This window comes from Arvicola amphibius, chromosome 11 (assembly GCF_903992535.2).
Source record: "Arvicola amphibius chromosome 11, mArvAmp1.2, whole genome shotgun sequence".
NCBI lineage: Eukaryota > Metazoa > Chordata > Mammalia > Rodentia > Cricetidae > Arvicola > Arvicola amphibius.
The window spans coordinates 7,966,296-7,989,446 of NC_052057.2; the positions used below are offsets into that span (position 1 = coordinate 7,966,296).

The following is a 23,151-nucleotide window of genomic DNA, read 5'->3' on the forward strand; positions in this document are numbered from 1 at the left end:
TCCAGAGGCCCACACTCAGGCCTCAGGGGTTGACCCTGCCCTTTTCTTAGATACGTCTCTGTAAGTAAAAAACTCACTAACATTTTTTTACTCCAGATCACCCCAAAATCTTTTCTGCATTCTAGCCAAGGATCAGATTTACTTGGTTGGCTAAAGCTGGAAGCTCCTGTGGATCCTGGCTGGCAAGGGTGCTAGATCCCCCAAAGCCTGCTACCTCTGACACATTATGACACATAATAGGATTTAGTCCTCCAGAAAGAGAGGAATATTAACCATAACTTAACATGAGGATTTTCGTAATATCAGTTTCAAATATTATCCAGAAAATTATCCAGAGAGATCATGGTTGGAGGAAACATTAAAACACACTTTTGAGAAGTGTGGTTCTTCTTACCCTTCCTGCAATGTCTAAAGAGAAACAAAAATGCTGATGGATGACATTAGCCCAGTGTGAGCTCTTGCAGTTGCGACACTGGGCTTCATATTGCTCTCTGATATATTAGTATTTGTGAACAATAAAATTGTTCTCATATTTTTCTTATTTTACAAACTTATATAATAACTTGTCAGATGCAATTAAACACATTGCTTTCACTGTGTAAAAATTCAATTGAATTAATTAATACTTAGAAGAAGTCTCCACAGGAGGTCTGAAGGTGAATCTTCAGGTGATATAATTCGGAACTGAATTCTGTGTTTGTACAGTCTGTCTGTCTCACACAGATGTAATGAACCAGACAGGAATGAGTGTTGGAAACAGCACCACCTTGCTTGGCATGCTGTCACTTCTCTTGGTGCAGCTGTTGTTCACTTTGATTCAGTTTCCTTTTCATCAGAATCTCTCCCTAAATCTGCTTCTCCCTTATATTTCGGGGATCTCTTGATCTTCCCTTCCCAAGCAAGGTCTATCATTGTTGTCCTTTTCTATGGTCCATGTTATTAAGCTGCCGTGTCAGATATGATTCCTCAATAAGGCTTAATTTAGTGGACATTTTAATTTTATTGTTATATATGAAAGACCAAAGAAGCCAGCATTCTTAAAAATAGCTATTCAATTGATAGCTTCCTTCTAATTTCCTTTCTTCAATTAAATTTGGTCTATTAAAGGAAGCTTTTAAATGCTGCTATCACTTGGATTTCTTTCTGCTTATGCTACTATTATTGTTTGTTTTCTATTTGTATGGCTACCACTACATACAGAGGCCAGAGGTCAAACTAAGCTCTCATTCTCCTGGCACCACCTAGACATATATATTTGAGAAAGGACTTCTCTAGAGAACAGTAATTAGGATACCCTGGATGGTCTATTTGGCAAGTACTTACAAACTTAGCCATAACCCAGTCCTGAAAATATTGCTGAGCCTCTGCCATAGTCCAGTCTTTAAGGGGCTTTTAGTCTGTGCCTCGGTCTCAGAATCTGGCCGTAAGACCTTCTTTCCTTTAGCTAAGTCACCTTTCCAATAATTGTCCACTTCCTGTGACCGACTCTGCTCAGGGGCCTTCTTCCCACCTCATGCCCTCCTTTTCTCTCTGTTGATCATTCTCCTCTCTTCATAGCTCTAACTTGTCCCTTCTTCTGTTGACTGTCACTCACTGATGCCGCGGCCTCTTTGTAAGGCAGGGTTCTCCTGGTTATATTGCTTTTCCTTCACCTTTGGATTCTGCGCAGCGCTGTTGCAATGGCAATGTGCAGGACACGTTTAGTCACTAGGAGCAGCGTGATGCTGACATCTTGTCAGGTAGCCCTGATCTGTCTTTGAAGCAGGACGTGTCAATACCAAAGTAACCGAAACATAAATACGAAGTGAGCTTGTTGCTAGGTTTCCGTGTCTGTATTTTATCTATTCTGCTTAAGAAAGAAAGAAAGAAAAAGAAAGGAAGGAAGGAAGGAAGGAAGGAAGGAAGGAAGAAAGGAAGAAAGAAAGAAAGAAAGAAAGAAAAAAAGAAAGGAAGGAAGAAAAGAAGTAGTGCCGATAGCATGGTTCAGGAAGATAGCATTTGCTCAACAAAGCTAAGGCCCTGGTTGCCTCAGAGATGAAAAAAATAGAACTGAATCTATGCATCTAATGTATATATATATACAGGGAAAGAACATTGCATTTGAGTTTCCTTTTGAGAACCTATCCTGACATAATTCCTTTAATGTCTGAGACATTCTGAAGAAACAAACATCACAGGATACAGGTTTTGGAACAAACACTAAATAGTGAAGGTGTGACAGAGACAGTACAGAGTTTCCTCCATCTGGTATTCTTGCTGAGTCCTTTTGAGGTTGACAAGAATTTGACTTCCCCAACTCACTCTGTCACTTGAGGTCAAGACATCCCAGGTAATTTATTTTGTCTTCTGTTAAACTGCCTGCTTGTGCAAATATCCACATCCAGATACTTGCTTATCTCATTGTCTGTTAAACCGCTTGTTTGCACAAAGCCTCCCCCTGAAGCTTCAGAGAGAGATAACAGGATATATATTCCTGCCTTTTGCTCTAAACACTCAGGCCTACACTGGGGCCCATAATACCTGGGAGTAGTCCCAACAGGCTGGAATAAAGACTTTCGTTTGGCTATACACTGTGTCTGAGTGGTCTTCTTTGGTGGAATCCCCATAACAAAAGGATAAAATAAGGTTGATATTTTATGAAAAAATGAAGTGAAACTTTGTTAGGCCTCCCTTCACTTTCTTTCCATGCCCTCCCTCACCATCATTTTTATAATAATAGGAGACACCAAATTATTTATGGAGGCCAGGGAAGCATAACATGTCATGCAAACTAAATAATAACTGGGTACACAAGAAATAAAACATAAGAGGTTTATTCTTTTATCAAGCAGTGACAACAGACGGCATCCACATGGTATAAGCTTCTAAAGAAGGATGTACATGTACGGACAGACAGACTCCAAATCATTAACACAAAGACATTGCATGATTCATGTTCACAGGGGGGGGGGGGGAGTTACTAAAGAGTAAAACAGATTCAATCAGTAAAAAGATAAGCTGATTTTTGCTGCTTAGTAAATCTATCTCCCTTAATATTTCCTTAAACTAAGAAGAAATCTATTATCACACAGCCCAGGGTGCTATATACACATAAGAGAGTGCACACTATAAAATTCCAGATTTCTATGCAGTTTTACACAGTTTAAACATGAGTAAAATTTGTATTTCAAAAAAGATCATATTGGATTACTTTCAGCAAATGGACATTATTTCAATAGCTCATTAGGAGATTTAGCAACAGTGATAAGAAGAAAAATAAGTAGAAAAGTTTCTCAAACCATTACTAGTCCCTTAAATAGTTTTCTCCTATTCCAATAACCCAACTTATTGGTATTAATCTATTTCTACTTGTTTTCTATTTTCTCCTTTAGTAAAAAGGAAGAAGGCAGTCAGTTTTCCTTCTCTACAATATCTCAAGAGGCTCAGTTGGGTCACAGCTAGGGCACACAGTTAGAGACAAGGTACTTTAGGATATGAAGGAGTGAAAGTCATTTTGAAAAATGATGACCAATGGGCCTTTTCGATAGATACGTCTGAATAGCAAAAGGAATGGAGAGGTTCACCTCTGCTCTCCACGGTGGCCTGATCTTATCCCGTTTCTGTTAAACAGCATCCATCTTATATGGATCAACCAAGGGAATGCTGGAGGTAACTACACTATGGAGAGGAGTTCCAGTTCTGTCTCAGTCAGTCTGCCTACCAGCAGTTCTCTCTGTACGGACACAGTAATGCTCCTTTCCTAAACTGCTCAAGTTCCTGAATTCTGCATTGCTGGGCTACTAAAAAGGGTCAGTCCTGGTAAGAAAGAATGTAACCTCGGTAAGCAGTTGAATTCCCAGATAAACTTACACCGATAATATTATGCACTCGAGCGAATGAAAGTAAAATGCGTACACAATACATTGCAAAAGGTTTGAGAAACACATTTTTCTCACTTCCTGTACATTTTCTATAGCAGAATGCACGTTGTACACTGTGCAGTGAGTGCTGGATTGTTTCTCATCTGTAGGTGGCCCAAGGCCAAATTATGCCTTCACTTGGCATTTCATTGAAGGTCAAACAAATGCCTGAAGGTAGGATTTGGCGCAAGATATAAACATTTCTTAATGACCATAGATTCATAGCTATGAGGTTGCCCAATATGCAGAGTTTAGCCTTCCTTTTTCTCCTATGACATTTCCTTCAAGGCACAAAAGATTATAAACAATCGACGGGACAGAGTATTTAGAGTTGAGAATTTTAAGGTTCCACAAGACCTTTTATTTCAGATATAAGCATAGCAAAAGGACAGAGGAAAAAATAAAATGCCTTAAAAAATGACATGATGCTTCGGTCATCTGAAATTCCCTGCAGTTTACTTTTTAAAAAGAATTTTAAATCTCATTTTACTGGTTTAAAATATAGTTACATGTTTGATTTTTGTGAGTGTTGTAATTTCTAATTAAATATTGTGTAAAATGTTCCTAATCTGCCAATATTATTGTAAAAAAAAATCTGGCTTAGTTGGACAAACATAGTGGGGTTTTACTGAGATATAAACTTGGAAAATTTAACTAGTAATTGAAATTAGGATTGTGTGTAGTGTAATGTACTGTAAGACTCTTCCTCCATGATTACATAATGGGCTCCTTAGGCATCTCCAACCCAAACAACGGTATTTCCTTTCTGAACTTCGGTGATCTCACAGTTTAACTTATTAAGGCGACCATCCAGAATGAAGAGAGAATCCTTGGAGGGGGTCATGAGGTACTGTCCAAACAGTCCACTGCCTTGGATGTGCCTGTTCTTCTGACTCCAGGGCCAGTCTTCTGCCTTGAGGGGTTCTTTGAGACTTTTGATCATCTTGACCTTCCCAGAGGCGAGCTCCACAAAGAGCACGTCGGTTTGCTCACTCGAGCTTCCATAGATGTTGTACTGGTGGGCTTCCGTGAAGGATGGCTGGAAGGCCAGGTCAGATATGTGCAGGTTGGTGTGAATCTCAAAAGCATCCAGGATCTCTCCTCTGATGGTGATGTACTGGATTCTCACGAGCCCTTTCACGTCATTAACGCTGACAAGATAGTGTCCATCTGGCGAGATGTAAGGGGTGCCTGTCACGTCACCGTTGAAACCGATGATTGAGTCAGTCACACTGTCCACCACGAGCTGTGGGGGAAGGGCTCCAGTGATGTCAGGCTTGCAGCTAACAAAGTAGTATCCCCCCAGATGGGTGTATGCCAAGGATTGAGGAATGCACCTTGAATCTCTCAGGTTGATTGTTTTGATGTAGGACATGGTTTCAAGGTCAATTTTATGCAGTGCTGCTTCATCTTTGTGAAGAATAAATCCAAACCTGAAAAAATAAAACCGAAGTTAGAAAGGTAGTTATAGAGTTGTTACCCAAAGACAAACATTACGTCAGAAACAAGGTCCATCCCAAGGCAGAGCCTTGAGTACTATGGTGAAAATCTACTGTAGGACACAAATATTAGAATTAGTCTTTCTTTATATCCAAATAATTAGAAATCCTGCAGAAATAAGAAAGAAAATAATTTAAAGCAACTCATCTAGTTAATGTAAACAACCACTTTTACTTTTAGCATAGAGGGAAAAAGAAATGTTGCTTTTATGTCTCTAAAGTTAACACTGTATAACTGGTTAACTGATACTAAGGCTATAGATAATAACAAATTTAAAAGAGGAGAGGAGGTCAGAGAGACAGAAAGAGAGAGCTAATTAAACAAAATTCTAACCCAAGAGTTAGTGTTCAGCTTTTCGTGTTAATAATATTGATAGTATAACATTTTGATAGTTCTAAAACCTCAAATTAAAGGTCAGAGAAATACTGTTCTCTGTACACATGTGAAGAAAATAGAAGATTGTATTGCTTTAAGATAAAATAAATCAATATAGGAGATATAAAGAGGAGGATTAGGAAAATGAGACAAGACAATACAGGAGAAGAGAGAATGAAAAAATCACACTAAGAATGTTCTAAAATGACATATGGAATAATTATTTTATATTCACCTAAAATTTAATAACACACACACACATATATGTATTTTAAAAATAATTCCAACTATATCTTCCTATCAGGACATTAATATTAGTAAATTCATAGGTTTATTATAATAGAAAGTCCATAAATCAGCAGTATGTATGAATATGGATGAAAAGGAATAATCTAGTACAGAGGTTTACTAAGTATTTCATATAATTGTGATGATTTCTACACTTTTTATATTGCATATAACTGGAAGTTTTATATGAAAAAGTTAAATGTGCAGAAAGTCCTTTCAAGAGATTTGTAAATATTTATTGGAAAAGGTATTGCAGACACATTGAAGATCAAATGTTCCTGACTATAATAAGCCTAGAAACTTAAGCCAATAAAAATTTGAAAAGTTATATAGTGATTAATGCAACAGCATACTTTGACATAGAAAGAAGGGTGTATATTGACAAACACAAAACCAGTGGCATTATAAACTTAAGGAGAGTGGTTTTTTTTTTTTTTTTTTTTTTTTTTTTTTTTTTTTTTTTTTTTTGCAGGAATCACATTTATTACATTTACTCTGTAACTTTAAGCTTTGTGTGCCAATTTCCTACTCACCAAATACGTAAAGATTTGTCTTTTGTATTTTTAAGGTTTTTGTTGTTTTCATTTGTTTAATTTTAATTTTCATCATACTGTTTATTATATGCTGTACTTTGTTATACAAGACCCCTTAGATACCAGGACACATCTTTGTGAAGCATGTTTCCCCCAGACTCACAACCTCCAACCTTTTACTTTCTTCCCTCTTACACTGGGATATTATTTGTATTTTAATGAATAAATCTTGCTTTAAGACCAGAGACAAAACTAAGCCACTAGAGGTCTGGCAATGGTGACCCAGGATTTTGAAGACAGAATCAGATGATTTCTGTGAGTTAAAGGCCACCCTAAGCTGCACAAGATCAATGCAGAAACAAATCCAAGGGGTGGTGGCTAACACCTTTAGGACCTAGTCCTAGGGAATCACAAGCCTTCAATAACAGCACTAAAGAGAATATAAAATGGAAGGAGAGAGAGGCTTTGTCTATTTACTTTGTGGTTTCCCAGCCTTGGTAGAGGTAAGACTTCTCTAGTGACTTGGCTGCTTTGCCTTTCTGGTTTTTGGATGGAACCCCAATTTCTGTCTCTGGGTTTTTATTATTCATGCTACACCCTCTCACTCATTAGTTCTTGACAATTTCCCTTCTATTTTAGTGTCACATATACATGTATAATTTATTTGTGATAAAATACCACAAGCCATGATGTGCAAAGCAGAAACAACCTTGGGATCCACTTTTCCTTACAGCTACTGTCTCCACTGTGTCACCAGACCTTCTGGCTATGGTGTCGAAGCTAATTGTTCCCAAGTGTGCCTGATGGGAATCTGGATTCTCAGTGAAGATGCAAGGTGTAGAAACTGTGTCTGCAAGAGGAATTGTGGAATTCTCAGCCTCTCTGCTTCCGGTTCTGATACTCAACCTTTAATCCTTCCTCTTACCTTGATTGTGTTGGAATGCTTGGTCTCCCAAGGACAAACTGTTGGGAATACTCAGACTGCCGAGTGTTCAGATTCCAAAACAGTGAGTTAAATATATTTATTTTATTTATAAAACGGGCTGTCTTATGTATTTTATTATGTTGATGAATAATGGACTAATACATACAGATATATTGTTCCATACTAGAGAGATACAGAGTGGCAATGGGAATCCTGCCTGTATTTTTGCTCTTAATTGTATGGATAGGATGAATACTTAGTTTATACCTTCCCTGGCTCCTAAATTTCTCCCACTATGTTGGAGTAAATCATTCACTTCACCTTTTGTTTATATTCAATGCAGTGTCTGATTAAATTGTTCAGGGTGGTCTCTGACTTCTTCACAAGATAATCATTCGGCCAGCCTCTGAAGAGTCTAGGACTATGGTGCATGCCTACACCTGGTCAGACTGTCACTGAACCATCTTGAGAAGGTCTGCCTCGGACTAACTGAGGAGAAGACCTACTGCCCGTCGTGAACAGAGTTCTGCACAGCTATTGACATCAGAAGCAGATACTGGTGTTACTTAGGATTTTTTATTCTAACAACAGAGACTGTTGTGATTGGTATTAGGACCAAAATATCTAAGGAAAGAGAGAGGCAGGCAATGACATTCTATAGTAATCTAGGATCCTTGCAAGGAAACTGCAGTGTGCTGGCTAACAAGAGAACAGATGTTCAGAGAGAAGCAAGGCAGAGACATTGTAAAGATTCCACAGGGCCGGGGTCACATGCTGAAGAACCATAGCAATGCTTTCCTCATTGTCTCTTCTTAGACAGTCCCCAAATGGGTCAGTTCACTAAAGGTCTGTAAAAATGTTTCCAGTCACTATCATCCTCCAGCAGCTGCCAACTAGGGCAGATCTGTTTATCCCTGATATACACACCGTGATATGTTTAGAATTAAATTCTGTGATAGCTACTGGTCATCATACACATTTGCCATGGTTGGTGCTAAGAGTATTGCTCTCACATGGTGGCAGATGCACCAAACATGAGAATGTGATAACCACCTGAAAGCACTGAAGATTAACAATGATTTCCTCGATCGTCATAAAGAACTTCTGCCGGGCGGTGGTGGCGCACGCCTTTAATCCCAGCACTCGGGAGGCAGAGGCAGGCGGATCTCTGTGAGTTCGAGGCCAGCCTGGTCTACAAGAGCTAGTTCCAGGACAGGCTTTAAAAAAGCTGCAGAGAAACCCTGTCTCAAAAAACCAAAAAAAAAAAAAAAAAAAAAAAAAAAAAAAGAGTTTGGAAAATAAAACTGACAAAACCTTCAGATAATATTTTATAAGACTGGGTGTGCTTGTATTTGTAAAATCATTAACAGTGATTTGACTGGAATTGGCATTTAGGTACAATGTGAACTCATCTAGTACTTAACTACTTACCATGTGTAGTATCTACTGACCTGATGATGGAAATGGAAAGGAAATTAATGTCCTGTGTCCTCAAGAAAAACTTTATTCAAGCAGTGGGTGCTTATAGTTGTAATCTCAACTTTCTAAGTGGGGTGTCAGAGCTTCTGCACAGACAGAAGAAGGGATAGATGTTTTGACTACTAAATCACATTTCTATTATGCCAGGACTCTTCTGAAGATACTGTATTACCCTGAATCCCAGAAGGAAAGCACAATTTACAATTAGAATAAAAAAGAGCAAAATAAAGCAATTGTTTGCAGGTAATGGAAATCCTGCCACAGGGATGGGATAGCTGAGTAACATGGGGACTATATTAATAAAGCTGTTACATGCCAGTTCCTGAGAAGACGGAGTGACATGCAGATTTGTGTTTTGTGCAGAGCTCTGAATTTGATAGGAAGAAAGAGTGGCTTATACACAAATCCACAGATAATAAGCTGAGAGTGGAAACAATATACTGGGTCTCATTATTTTGTATAAAAAATTTTTTGCCAGAGTTTTCATTGGTCACACCAATAAGAAGTCATCTTTCTGGAACTTGAGAATAAACTCACATAAAGAACGATGTTCATTCACCCTTGGTTCCTCTCTGAACTCAACCAGCAAACAATCCTCCAAATGAATGAAGCCACGTAAATAACAAGTTGTTCAGTGATTAATTAAAACACTACAGAGCATGCTATAGTTTCCTTTGCAAAATTATAAAACAGTGAAATAATTTTACATAAAATAGCATTTGAATGTATTCAAAATAAAAAGAAAAACAATAAGACACAAAAGGAAAAGTATATTTTCCTTTATATAAATAAAAATATAAAATCATATTAATATCCACTTTGTAATAACAAGACAAAACAAAATGAGAAATTCATGCTAAATATGAGCAAGGAATTGAGTTTAGGGATGACAGAAAAGAATTAAACTAAAATAATTTAAAAATAAATACAATAAAAGGATGATTTAAAAAATGAAGGATCATTCTATATTATGAAATAGGTATAATTAAATAAAAAGTCAAAAGAATAGTCATATTTTTCAAGACATACACACACACACACACACACATACACACAGGGCTGAAACATATGGTTCAATCGTTTGGTAAATTTTGTTCTAGGGGAAAAAAGGAATTGAAGAAAATCTGTTTAATGACATTTTCCTTCAAAAATATCAATTTACTAATTTTATAAAATAAGTAAATAAATATATGTATGCAAAAATACATGCACTACATATTTAGGTTTACACATACAGTATACTGCACTGAAAAAAATCTGAAGAACATCAAAGTAATTTTTCTAAGTGGACAATATTGCAATCATTCAGAAGTAGATTTACATCCTATATATTAATGTAAAAACATACTCTAAGTGTTATTTAATGTTACAGACAAGATGCAGACTATATGCATACTATGGTAAGCTTAAGCCTAACATGATATGAAAATGTGTATTTTCCACAAAATGAAACCCACAGAGATAGCTGACCAGAGCTTCTGGGAGCTCATGGACTGGACTGACAGCTGGGAAGCCTGCATGGACCAAACTAGGCCATCTGAATGCAGGTGACTGTTGTGTGGCATGGTCTTTTTGTGGGGTCCATGGCAATGGAACCAGGATTCATTCCTGGTAAATGAACTGGCTTTTTGGAGCCCCTTTACCTACGGTGGGATACCATGCTCAGTCTTAATATATGGGGGATGGACTTGGTCCTCAACTCGATATGCCAGGTTTTCTTGACTTCCCACGAGACTTCCCTCTTTGAGGAGTGGATGGAAGGGTAACAAGCAGCAGTTGGGGGATGAAAAAGAGGAGAGGAAGGGAGAACTGTGGTTGAATTTTAAAAGAAGAAAAAAAAAACAGAAATCATATTCAGTGAAATCTGAAAGAATGACAGAAATATCGACAGGAAGGCATCAATATTCACCTACATCATTAATTAGCGAGAGTTAGAAAGTAAGTAAACAAGTGCTTATTCCCTTCCAGTGAAAGACATTCATGGCCTGTAACATCAAGATTCAAATTCTATAAAGAATTAGGTGAACTTAGATCAATGCCAAAGAATTTCATGAATCTGTTGGCAATCACAGTAGAAGATGCCAAGACTGAGAGTCACTGTTGATGTGGGTGAACTGATGTTCTCAGATACATTTTTAGAAGTATAATCATTTTAGGCTTCCTGGAGAATAATTCAGCATATTCTTTTTTATATTTAAACATATTTTTATTACTTTATAAATAATACCATTCAAAATTTCCACTTCCTTCCCTCCTCCCTCTTCCCTCCCGCTCCCTCACTCCCCTTTCTTTCTCCCCATCCAGTCCTAAGAGAGGGCAGGGTACCCTGCCCTGTGGGAAGTCCAAGGCCCTCCCCCGTCCATACAGGCTTAGGAAGGTAATTCAACATATTCTTATAAAAGTTCAATGGGTATCTGCTTTAAAAAAGCAATAATTATTCTCATTTTTTTCCTTAATAAATCCTCACAAGCACAAGCATAGTCACTACAGCAATTGTTTCGATAAGTATTTGAAGGATTTGTTTTTTTAAATCTGAAGATCAAGCATCAGAAGAAAGAATGAATTATATATCAATAAAATTCTATACAGAAGTTATAAAAATCATAATATGTAGTGCTGACAGAGGTGTTTACATTTTATTTTAATACTCATTCATTTTTTTTATGTGTGTGTTCCTGAGTATACAAGACTTTTGCAGAGGCCTGCAAAGATCAGGAGAAGGCATCCGATTGCCTTGATTTGGAGTTATAGGTAATAGTGTGGGGCCACGTGGGTGTCATCAACTCATCCTGGCTCCTTTTCCAGATCAGTAAGTGCTCTTAAATACAGTCATCTCTCCGGACCCAGATGGTGATTTTTAAATGAATACAATCTATATTGGAAGGAATATTTTTTAAAGATTTATTTATTTAGCCGAGCGGTGGTGGCACACGCCTGTAGTCCCAGCACTCGGGAGGCAGAGGCAGGCAGATCTCTGCGAGTTCGAGGCCAGCCTGGTCTGCAAGAGCTAGTTCCAGGACAGGCTCTAGAAACTACAGGGAAACCCTGTCTCGAAAAACCAAAAAAAAAAAAAAAAAAAAAAAAAGATTTATTTATTTATTGTGTATACAGTATTCTGCCTGCATGCATGCCTGCAGGCCAGAAGAAGGCACCAGATCTCATTACAGATGTTTGTGAGCCACCATGTGGTTGCTGCGAATTGAACTTAGGATGTTAGACAAGCAGGCGGTGCTCTTAACCACTGAGCCTTCTCTCTAGCCCAAAAGAAATATTTTATAAAGTACTCAGGCAAAGTTTCTTCAATAATTGATCTCAAAGATCATTCAATAATTGCTATTGCTCTGAAGATAAAAGTTATGTGTCCTTCAGAGAAATAAGAAATTTTTGATTATTATTACAGACATTTCTGGATTGTTTGTTTGTTGTATTAAAGAACCTAAATACATAAAATAATTTCACAACCAGGCAGTGGTGGTTCATGACTTTATTCCCAGCAATTGTGAGGAAGAGGCAGGTGGATCTTGTGAGTTGGAGGCCAGCCTGGTCTACAAAGCAAATTCCAGGACAGGCTCTAAAGCTACACAGAGAAACCCTGTCTCAAACAACAACAACCACAAGAGAGAGAGAGAGAGAGAGAGAGAGAGAGAGAGAGAGAGAGAGAGAGAGAGAGAGACAGACAGAGAGAGAAGATAGGAGAAGAGAGGAGAAGAGAAGAGAAGAGAAGAAGAGGAGAGGAGAGGAGAGGAGAGGAGAGGAGAGGAGAGGAGAGGAGAGGAGAGGAGAAGAGGTTCATGGGTTTTGATGCGGGTCAGTGTTAAAGTGCTTATCTAGCACTCATGAGGGACTAGATTCCATCCATACCCAAATGATGGTGTTTTATAGGATGTGTGTGTGTGTGTGTGTGTGTGTGTGTGTGTGTTCATATTCACCCTTGTTATTTCTCAGATAAATATATTTCAATAAGTGAGAAACGAATTTCATTTAGCAAATTAGGAGTATGTGTTAAAGTTGCTAAAAAGTGGAATTTTGTCGCACTGTGAATGACACATTTACTTGCTTTTACACAATAACTAGTAATTAGCATGAAGGATCTTTGTCATGTTTATGTACCTTGTGATAGTAACTTATTTCCTCATTAGCTACCCTGAAGAGATAATGATTAATGTGTATGGACGTTTCAGTGAAAATGCATTCAAAACACCATTATGTCAATTGAAAAGTTTTTTTTTGTTGTTTGTTTTTTTTTGTTTTTTCAAGACAGTGTTTCTCTGCAGCTTTTTTAGAGCCTGTCCTGGAGCTAGCTCTTGTAGACCAGGCTGGTCTCGAACTCACAGAGATCCGCCTGCCTATGCCTCCCGAGTGCTGGGATTAAAGGCCTGCGCCACCACCAGCCGGCAATTGAAAAGTTTTGTAAGCAACTTAGAAGTATAAACATAAGTGAATACTTACAAAATGCTTGTATCGTCATGTAGTACTAACATACCTGATAAAATACTATTAATAAAATGTTAATTCTACATTAACAATTGTTTAAAATTATATAAAATAAAGTAATACTGTGTGAGTGGGATAATTAAACCTTTAGAAATAAAATAAGCAAACCCATGCATGAACTGAAGAGAAAATTGAGTTTAATTCTGGTCATGTTCAGAGACTGGATGAAGTTTGCTATGTTTTATTTGTTTCAATTTTATAGACTTTGTTCATGTGCATGGTCTATGTCTTTGATAAGAAACTGTATATAGAAAATTACTGATATATGATCAGTGTACATAGAAATATAAGTATCTCTTAATTCTAAATAAAACTTTAGTAGCCACCATCAATTTGCACTTCATTAAGATCATGTAGATATATGTAGGGATGCCTCATGATGCTTCAGTAAGGCGATTCATATATGCAAAGCCTCACGTTCAGACATAAGTGTGTAGAAGTAATTTTGAGTGTCATGATATGCTTGCATGTTAAATAATAGAAAAGTTATGTAAGTACAAATGTGATTGTGATGATGAGCTACATATAAAATGACGAGCTAACAGGGTAGCTAAAAAGGGAACAAAAGCAAAGACTAGACTGAGTGTCGGTACAAAGTGCTCCCATCTGTGACAGCATCAAAGAATCGAAAAGGCTTGTGTTTGTGGCTCTCATAGAGTCAGGACACATTCACAAAAAAACTCCGATGAAATGAAAACAAATGCTTTTCTCCTAGTGGAATCTCCCCATAAAGTAACTTAGGGATGGCAAATCATTCTTATCTAAGTATTCAGTTTTTCAAAATTACACATATTTGTAAAATTTTAAAATTAAGACAAAATTAAATCACTTCTTCCCTTCCCTTTCCTTCCTCCCATCCTTGTCCTCCGTGTTTCTTAACTTTGCGGCCTCCTTTTCTTTGTTATTTTCACGTATATACGTATTTGTAAAGATTTGAAATAATACAGCCTGCTGAATACAGTTGGTGCTGTTTGTATGTACATGATTTCAGGACTGATCATTTGGAATGAAACCCTCTATCAGGGAGTTTATTACCATGGAAGACTAGTCTTCCCTATCTCCCTCATCCTTAGTTGCCCATAGGGCTTTTATTATGCATTGAACCCTAAATTTTCCTGTGAGTGCTGTCATTATTCAACTCCTGTTCAGGTTGCCATCTTGGTGAGTTATTATGGATGTACTTTCTCTGTCATTTTCAGGAAACTTCATTTTTGAAAATTTGCCTTAAAACCCATCATGTTACTAACCCAGCTTTTGTACTCAAAATTGTACCTATGCTAAGTATCTGGACTTTAATTTTTAAAAGCATTTGAAGAACTTTCCTTTATAATCTATTGCATGCAATTTAATGACTGAATTTCAGATTTAAAATAAAGGGTTCTGTTATTCTAATATTAGAAAAGGCGGAGCTCTGCTAAGCCTGAACTGAGCTGACACCCTGCAGCAGAGAAGAGCAGCAAACTCTAAGGAGTTGAACTTCTGTGTTTGGGAAGGGGCCTTTCTGAACTCAGTAGCCTTTCCCTGGTGACCCCTTCTTTTAATTTCCCCAATGATACAATGGAAAATTTATGAAATATTATCAACATGGTTGTAGAATAGAAACCCAAAATGTTCCTGATATTAATGCTGTAAATCTCCCCAAAGACTATAATCTCATGGATTTAATTTCTGTTTGTATAATGGTTGATTGTGCTAAGTCCCAGAATACTCTGAGAATAAATTAATTTGAGAAAACTCCATGTTTTAAGTAATGACACTGCTTTGAAGGTTAAAGAATACATTGTTAGTGTTGATAACAATGAGCTTAAATTGGTTGTAGTTCACTTGGAAGGAAGCCTTACTGCTGCTATTTAGAAATTATAGAATTCATGCTAATGAATTTAGAATTTTGTAATGACAGTCTCTTTCTTCGTATCTTAAATTGGCTTACATTATCCTACTATTATTTAATTTATTTTAGATTTTACTAAAAATATTGAAAGTGATGAGAAATATATATATATATATATATATATATATATATATATATATGTCTGAAAAATGTGCATCACTTAAGAGCAGATGGAAGACAAAAAGAGTCTGCTTCTGAAGAGATCTGGTCAATAGGATGAAGCTCACATTTGTGAGCAAGGGAGTAAATAAAGAAAGGTCCATTCAAATGTAGTCTCCAGGAAACAGTGTTCATAACATATATGAACGGGTTAGCAAACCACAGGAAAAGTCTTATAAAAATATATTTCTTAATGCTCATTCAAATTAAATCCTTTTAAGAAAGAAATAGCCTAAATTGGTGACGTCTGTTTGCTTTTACTTTTTAACTCTTTCCTAGAAGGATGTAATGAGCTGAATCTTACTGGTTGTTGTTTAAGACATTATTACTGAGTTGAGAAGGTCCTCTTTGGAATAAGACAATGTTGTGTTTTCTTTTCAGAACGTATTCACAGTGTCTAGGGGTTGTACAACATCTTTTGCTTTGACTCAGTGGAATTGGTAAGCTTTATTTATGCTAGGAAAAGATTTGTATTCTTGTCCTTCCCTCAGCCTGCAGTGTTTCTTTTTGTTATCTCTTTATATTTGATGGGCACCTAGGGATTTGGTCTTTGAGCTGGGACAAATCAAGACTCATTTAGTGGCTGCCTCCACCATTTTCAAAGGGATTTGAAAATACAGACTCAAAATCTTCTTTCTATGCAATCTTCTATGCACCCTTTCTTGTACATTATATTTTTTTAAATATCAAAATAGTATTTGAAACTTCCAGAAACTAGTAGTAATTATTAAATATAAATGAAAATCAAAACACTGACTCATTGTGACAAGAGCTTTGAACACTTCACCACCAGGGAAAGCATTGCCTCTTTGTAATTTCTATAGTTTCCTCTTTCCCAGGTATTTACAACTCTGTATTCTCATACTATCTTTATAAAATTAACACAGTTTGTTAATATTTGAAAACAAAAAAATTTACTCTAAATTAATAAACTTCATAAAACTCTTAACATACTAGCAGTCTTGCCAATTGTTCCAGCTGGCTTGTTCTAATTTACCAGGATTGAAATGACTCAGCAGCAGCACACCAGTTTCTGCTCCCTTCCCAGAAGGCTTCAGAATAGTCACTGCCTTTGCTCTACTACTGATCTCTGTTCAAAATTCATGTTACTTGCCCGAGTCTTTGTAAACAAAACTGTAATGGGTTGATAACAAAGATTTGGATATTGAGTGCATCTTTGGTCAACCCTTAATATTTAGTCAATATTAAGTCTTTTAGAGTGAAATGTAACCATCCCATAGAAAACTGTCAAGGTCATTAGGCATAGAAGCAAGATAAAGGTAATCAATTCAATTAAATAGGCATTTGTTTGGAAATAGTAAAGAATAACCACTTTTAATGCATGAATAAATGTCCCCTATGTATACTGTGTAGTAATGTTTCATTTGTATTTTGATAAATAAAGCTTGCTTGAAGTTTAGAGAGCAAAACAGTCATATTGATCAGCCTTACTGACCAGGTTGTGGTGACACACACCTTTAATCCCAATAGCCAAGCTAGAAACCAGTCTGTCATGGTGCGCACTTTTAATCCCAGCACTAGAGAGTAATATAAAATGGGAGGAGACAGCTTTCACACACAATCTCATTCTCACATTCCTAGAGGATGGATTGCCATTTCAAACTGGGGTAGAGGTAAGAGCCAGTTGTTTTGTTTTTCTGACTTTCGGGATGAGCCCTAATTTCTGTCTCTGTGTTTTTATTAATCATATATATATATGTATATATATGCATATATATATATGAAAATATAAATGAACACAACTGGAAATTCAAGTACATTTTAATTGGCAACTCATTTTGTACTCCATCTGGATTTATCAATGACTTGAGTGTGTTTGTCTGTTACAAATATGGGTTTTAAGTTTTAAAGAGACTTTGCTTACCTGTTATTGATGCCTGTTTTCTCAAATGCTTAAAAATATGCTCTATTGTCAATCTGTCTTTGAGTTTTGGTCTCTTACCTTGAAAGGTTTACTTTCTCTGAACTTTGGAGCTTACTTTTTTAAAAATTTATATTCTATCTTTCTAAATAATGGTTCTTTGGTTCTTTTGCAATAACCCATAATCATCAAGAATGAGAAAATATGTGTACAAAGTCTGATATATTATAGGTACTTAGTAAATTGTAGCTATTATCATTAAGGAAAATAATAAAATGTCAAGAAAATATGATGATATTACAAAGATTCCAAATATCAGTGAGTAGCTTGTTCTAGCCTGGAATTTAGATCATTTTCCTGAGAAAGTCTGTATCTGCACAGAAAGACTTAGGGGCTCAACTTTCTCCTTATATCATTTTGTTACATGTTTACTTTTATGGCTCATTTAGTATTTTAGAGTAATTTTGCGTCTTTGATTACACAAAAGAGATATGTAGCCAATAATGCAACATACACAGCACTTCAAAGCGCTAGCTGCTAATTACTTTTGACATTGTTTTTAATTTGTGTCTACAGTGGGCAGGAGATGATGGATGGCCAGTTTGTGTAGCTTATTAATTTACAGCCATAAGAAACATTTCTACTTTACATACTTAAGTATGTGTGGCAGAATTTACATTAATTCTGAGCATATACACATAGAAATTTGTTGATGGGCTTTTTTTCCCATACCAACTTATCAACACCAATATATAGAGTAGTATATGATTTTCTTATAGTATCACAATCTATTGCAATAAATAGCATCATAACTACTCTACTGGAATAAAACATTTAAAGCCTTGTGTGGTTGTGGGTCATCACACACTGTTCTGATAAGTCTTGGTGTGCTGTCTGACTGATATGCTGCGATATATGAAACACTTGAGAGAACTGACTAGGCTTCCGCCCCTTCATCCTGTGCCTTTAATGTCTTTGTGTTGTTACCATTGAAGGCCTATGTTTCCTAAAAGCTTTTGCTATTAGTTTTTGTTTCTTCTTAAGATTTTTATCCTTGCCTTCATCTCTGCTGTCATGTCAGTACACTGGTGACTAGGTAGTTTATGAAGGACAGCACCCTGGAGGCTGGGATGTCCCAGAAAAAAAAAAAAGTATCAGTCTGTGTTTTCTGGAGACACCTTCTTGGTGAGACCTCACATGGTGGCAGGGTAAAAGACAGAGAGAAGCTCATTCCCTCATTTTCTGCTAATCATGAGACAGAGCCTCATTGCTCGATCTTAACCTCCCCAAAGTGCTGCATTGTAGTGCAAACTGAAGTGAGATTTTTGGAGAGCACAGAACAATCAGTCAGATCATGGCAGTGTCCCGGTTTTTGTCAGCTTAATCTCAAATATTGTCGGAGAGTCTTATCACTTCTCTCAATCTGTGACAGCTCTAGTCACATAAAAGTACTACTTATGTCTCATTTAATGGCATATCCTTCTTGACCTTTCATTTTTCTTTTTAATTGTAATCAGTTCAAAAACTGTGCTAGAGGCTGGCAACCTACCACTGACTGCTCTTAAGTATTTAGCACATAAAGACTGAAAGTATAGGCCCAGGGCTAGGCTGTGTCTGTTTTCAGATATCTCCACATGCTAAATCTCAGTTTCTCAGAATCTAAATTCCTCATTGGTAAAGTGAGAGCAGCAAGGTGAGCTCTTATAGTTTTTGAAGACTATTAATTCAATTAAGTATTAAAGGTGTCTTGCTTATACTACAAGTTAATTAAATAAATATGTTAAGAACTCATGAATTCCTTTAATTCTGTGACCATAATATTGTATTAGGTACAATCTTCCTTTGGGAGAAAATTATACATAATCTTTATCTTTGTTTGAATTACTACTACTCTGATGAAACACTGTGATAAAAGGAACTTGGGGAAGAAAGGGTTTATTTCAGATTACACTTAAATATATTGTTGTTCATGTTCAAAGGAAGTAAGGACAGAAACTCAAAAAGAGCAGGAATCTGGTGGCAGGAGATGATACAGGCATGCAGGAGTGCTACTTACTGGCTTATTCATCAATGCTTGCTCAGTGTGCTTTCTTATAGAACTCAGGACCACCAGCCCAGGCATAGATAGCACCACCCTCAATGGGCTGGACTGAGTCCTTCCCCACCAATCACCAAATAAGAACATACCCTACAGACTTACCCACAGCCTGACCTTACTGAAGCATTTTCTCATTTGAGGTTTCCTCCTCTCCAATGACTTTCATTTCTGCTAAGTCGACATAAAATTATCCATATACTCTTGTTTAATACCAAAGTCCTTCTCAGGAAATGAAGTCAAGAGTTACACAGCATGAGTCAGATGGAGAAGTGGGAAATAAACACATGAAACAAGACACATGGCATGTTCTAACAGTACACAGAGTTCTTGAATTGCACAAATGAAAGGTGCACTGTAGATCTGTTTGCTTCAGTTCCTTTCTAAGACCCTGAGAGGTGAGCCTTGGGCAGGCTTATCTGCAGACCTGGCTGTTTCCAGTACTGAGTTCTATCAAAGAGGCAATCATCAGCATGCATGCATTATTTCTCTTGACATCTTCCAAATAGTCTGAGATACTCTGCTCCATTACTTTGAAGAGCTTTTGCAGGGTTCAGGAATAATTTATAATCTTTCAGGAGAATGGACTTCAGAGCTTCAGTTGCTGTGGATTATCACATCATCCTGTGATCACTGGTATGTGTTTTTTGTCTCATGGCCTCTTTTTGCTTTTCTCAGGATTCTCTGTTCTTTCTAAACCAAATATATATTTAATTGACTGTACACAGAATACACATGGGCTTTCTGAAAATGATAGGCCCTTTTTATTCATCACTCTTTGAGTATAGAGGTTTTTGAAATATGGTAGGAAAAAGGAAGGACATACCAACCAACAAACAAAATACTCATGAAGGCAGGAAATGAAGGTCTAGTCTCCCAAGCACCCTCTTGAGATTGAAGCTCTTTCTCCAATAATGGCTGTTTGCCAATGAACATCAGGTTCATTCAAAACTCTGATTAGCTCCTGACCTTTCACCAAAAAGGAAGTACTCCCTGTCCCACCTCTCTGAAGGCTTCTCTACCAGGCCCTAGCATGACAAATATGGCACCAAAGGTTTTGCCCTTTACTCTTTTCTGTTCTTTGGCTAGAAATTGTTAGATTACATTCCTAAAACTAGCCCTCAAGGTCTGTTTCCTTATTTGGCCACTGATTCATTCCTGAGACTATATACAAAGTTTAACAATCAAAATTCAGTATTTGACAATACTGGCTAACATGTCCAATCAGGACTTACCAACTCACCCTAACACAGATCACCCCACCTTTTTGTTTCTTTTTCTTAAAAACCCACTCTTCAGAAAAAATAAAAATAAACTGCTGTTGCTACTGCTTCTGTCTGGCTTTTCCTGATCTAGAGGCAGCACCCTCCTCCCAGGGTAGTAAATCTCTTTTATGTTGAGAATTTGATATTTGGCTGTGTCCTCTACAGACCCTCAGTGATGTGGGATTTCCCTCTGTATGCTGTGAATACCATTGGTTAATAAAGAAACTATCTTAGGCCTGGGCAAGGCAGAATATAGGTAGGCAGGGAAGACTAAACTGAATGTTGGAAGAAAGAAGGCAGAGTCAGAGAGAAGCCATGTAGCTCCACCAGAGACAGATGCCACCCGGTAAGCCACAACGTCTTGGCGATACACAGATTAAAGAGATTGGTTAATTTAAGGTATGAGTTAGCCAGAAATACGCTTAAGCTATTGGTCAAACAGTATTGCAAACAATATGGTTTCTGTGTGATTAATTTGGGGCTGAGCAGCCGGAAACAAATAAGCAGCTTTCATACAACTTCTTAAAGGCTGCCCACCCCACATTGGTTCTGGGACTTGGATCAGTTTACAGGAATCCCAGCCCATTGCTTACGTTTTCCAGACCATCCCATGTCCATTAATTTCATCCAAAGGGCTAATCAGTGAGGTTTCCCTTATTACCCATCTTAAACCTTCCCCAAAACAACTGTTGATGACTGTTGAGTGTTGACATCCCTGCTCTGCCTTGTGGGGGTGAGGAAAATGCACTCTACCAAGGACTGCTGCGCCCATGTCTGCGCTCGGTGCGCTTGAAACCAGTTCACCATCTTTGGGCAAGGGGGTTGGGAGTTAAAATGCACAGACACACACAGACAGAGAGACAGCGACATGGGTATCCTTGAATTCCCCAAGAATGCCCCCTTTATTGTGTTCAGGGGCAGGTTATATAGAGATAGCCACGCCCCAGCCAAACCCACTAGAAACCACTCTCCTGCCATCAGGAACTCCTGAAGGTCTCCTGCTTAGAGCAGCTGTAGGCACTCAGATCAGGGGATTACAAAAAATTCAGGATCTGGGGTCTCACTGCTCCCAACAAAGGACTACAGTGGACACAGTGGATGTCCTTCCATGGATTTTAGGCATATTCCCTTCAGTTATACTTGGTTGGCAATTTTCGTTTTTGGTGGCCTTTCTGCCTTAATCCATTGTCTGCTCCTAACAGTCTGAAAATCCTGTTGTCAAGTCCTGAACATCTCATCAGACCGACTGTGTCCCCCACTTGGTGATAGGGCTTAGATGATGACCTTTCTATCCCAGAGATCTCTCTGTTGGCCATTTGAGATCCTTGGGGATGTACAAGGTTCTTAACCCTGGCACCTGCCCACCATTATTAGCTAAGAAGATTGCTGTCTGAAGCCTGACTTAAAACTCCAACTCACTTTCAACATTACTGGTACATCTTAACACTAAAAAATAGCTCTTATATAATAATAATAATAATAATAATAATAATAATTATATAATAATAATAATATAAAAATCTTGATAATTTTGTGGGCACAAGGTCTGAAGGAAGGAGATACCCCTCTCCATCCTTCCCCTCTCTAAGATGTTCGGTACCTCGCTCTGTCCCTGCTTTCAGCCTCTACAGTCCTTTACACACTTCACACTCGCCTCCTGCCCCTAAAGTCGCAATACATGCCTTGAAAGAGCGTGTCAATGAGGTGGCACTGCACACTGGCAGAAGGTTGTTTCTGTGACTTTCTCTTCTGCTGGCCTAGCAGACAGAGGAAAATGATGAAAAGAGATAGCAATGTTTCCATTGAAGTAAAGGGATAGCAAAACCACCAGGGGGCCAGTTTAAGTACTTAGAGTGATTAGCTTTAACTGTAGACTTAACAGAATGTAAAGTCTGCTGAGGACAGAGTTTCAGTGTGGGATTGTTTACACTGAGTTGAACTCTGGGTGTGCCTATGGGAGAAAGCCTTAAGCCAGTTGATTAGTTGATGTGGGAAAGCCCTGCACACTGTGGATTCCTAGTCCTTGGTTCCTAAATTGTGAGACTTTGAGCTGAGCACAATCAAGTAAAGGGACGTGCATACATTTATTTCTCTCTGCCCTTGCCTGCGGATATAAGCTGAGAAGCTATTTACACTTCTTAACCCTGACTTCCTTCCCATAGAGTGTAAATTGGAACTTTGAGGGACTGACTATCCCCCTTTGGCAGATGTCGAACGCAACTTGTGTCTCGTACATCAGACACCCTTCTCTTAACCTCACTTGTGATGTGGCTGATGGGACTACAGCTTCATGGAAGGTGCCTGAAGTCATGGGTACTTCTGGATCTGCCAGGAAACGGGGGTTACTCCCTGCCTGTCTGACCCAC

The 23,151-nt window shown here is 37.7% G+C and overlaps 1 protein-coding gene across 3 annotated transcripts in view; it reads right to left on the bottom strand.

Annotated features, from left to right (window-relative positions):
- Positions 1 to 4,629: 4,629 nt before the first annotated feature.
- Fstl5 (follistatin like 5) overlaps positions 4,630 to 23,151 on the bottom strand; it is a 393,360-nt gene continuing 374,838 nt past the window's right edge. For all 3 annotated transcript variants that reach the window (XM_038348044.1, XM_038348043.1, XM_038348042.1), the window contains one exon: positions 4,630 to 5,332. In XM_038348044.1, the coding sequence (XP_038203972.1) occupies positions 4,630 to 5,332 (703 nt within the window). The remainder of the gene's footprint in view (positions 5,333 to 23,151) is intronic.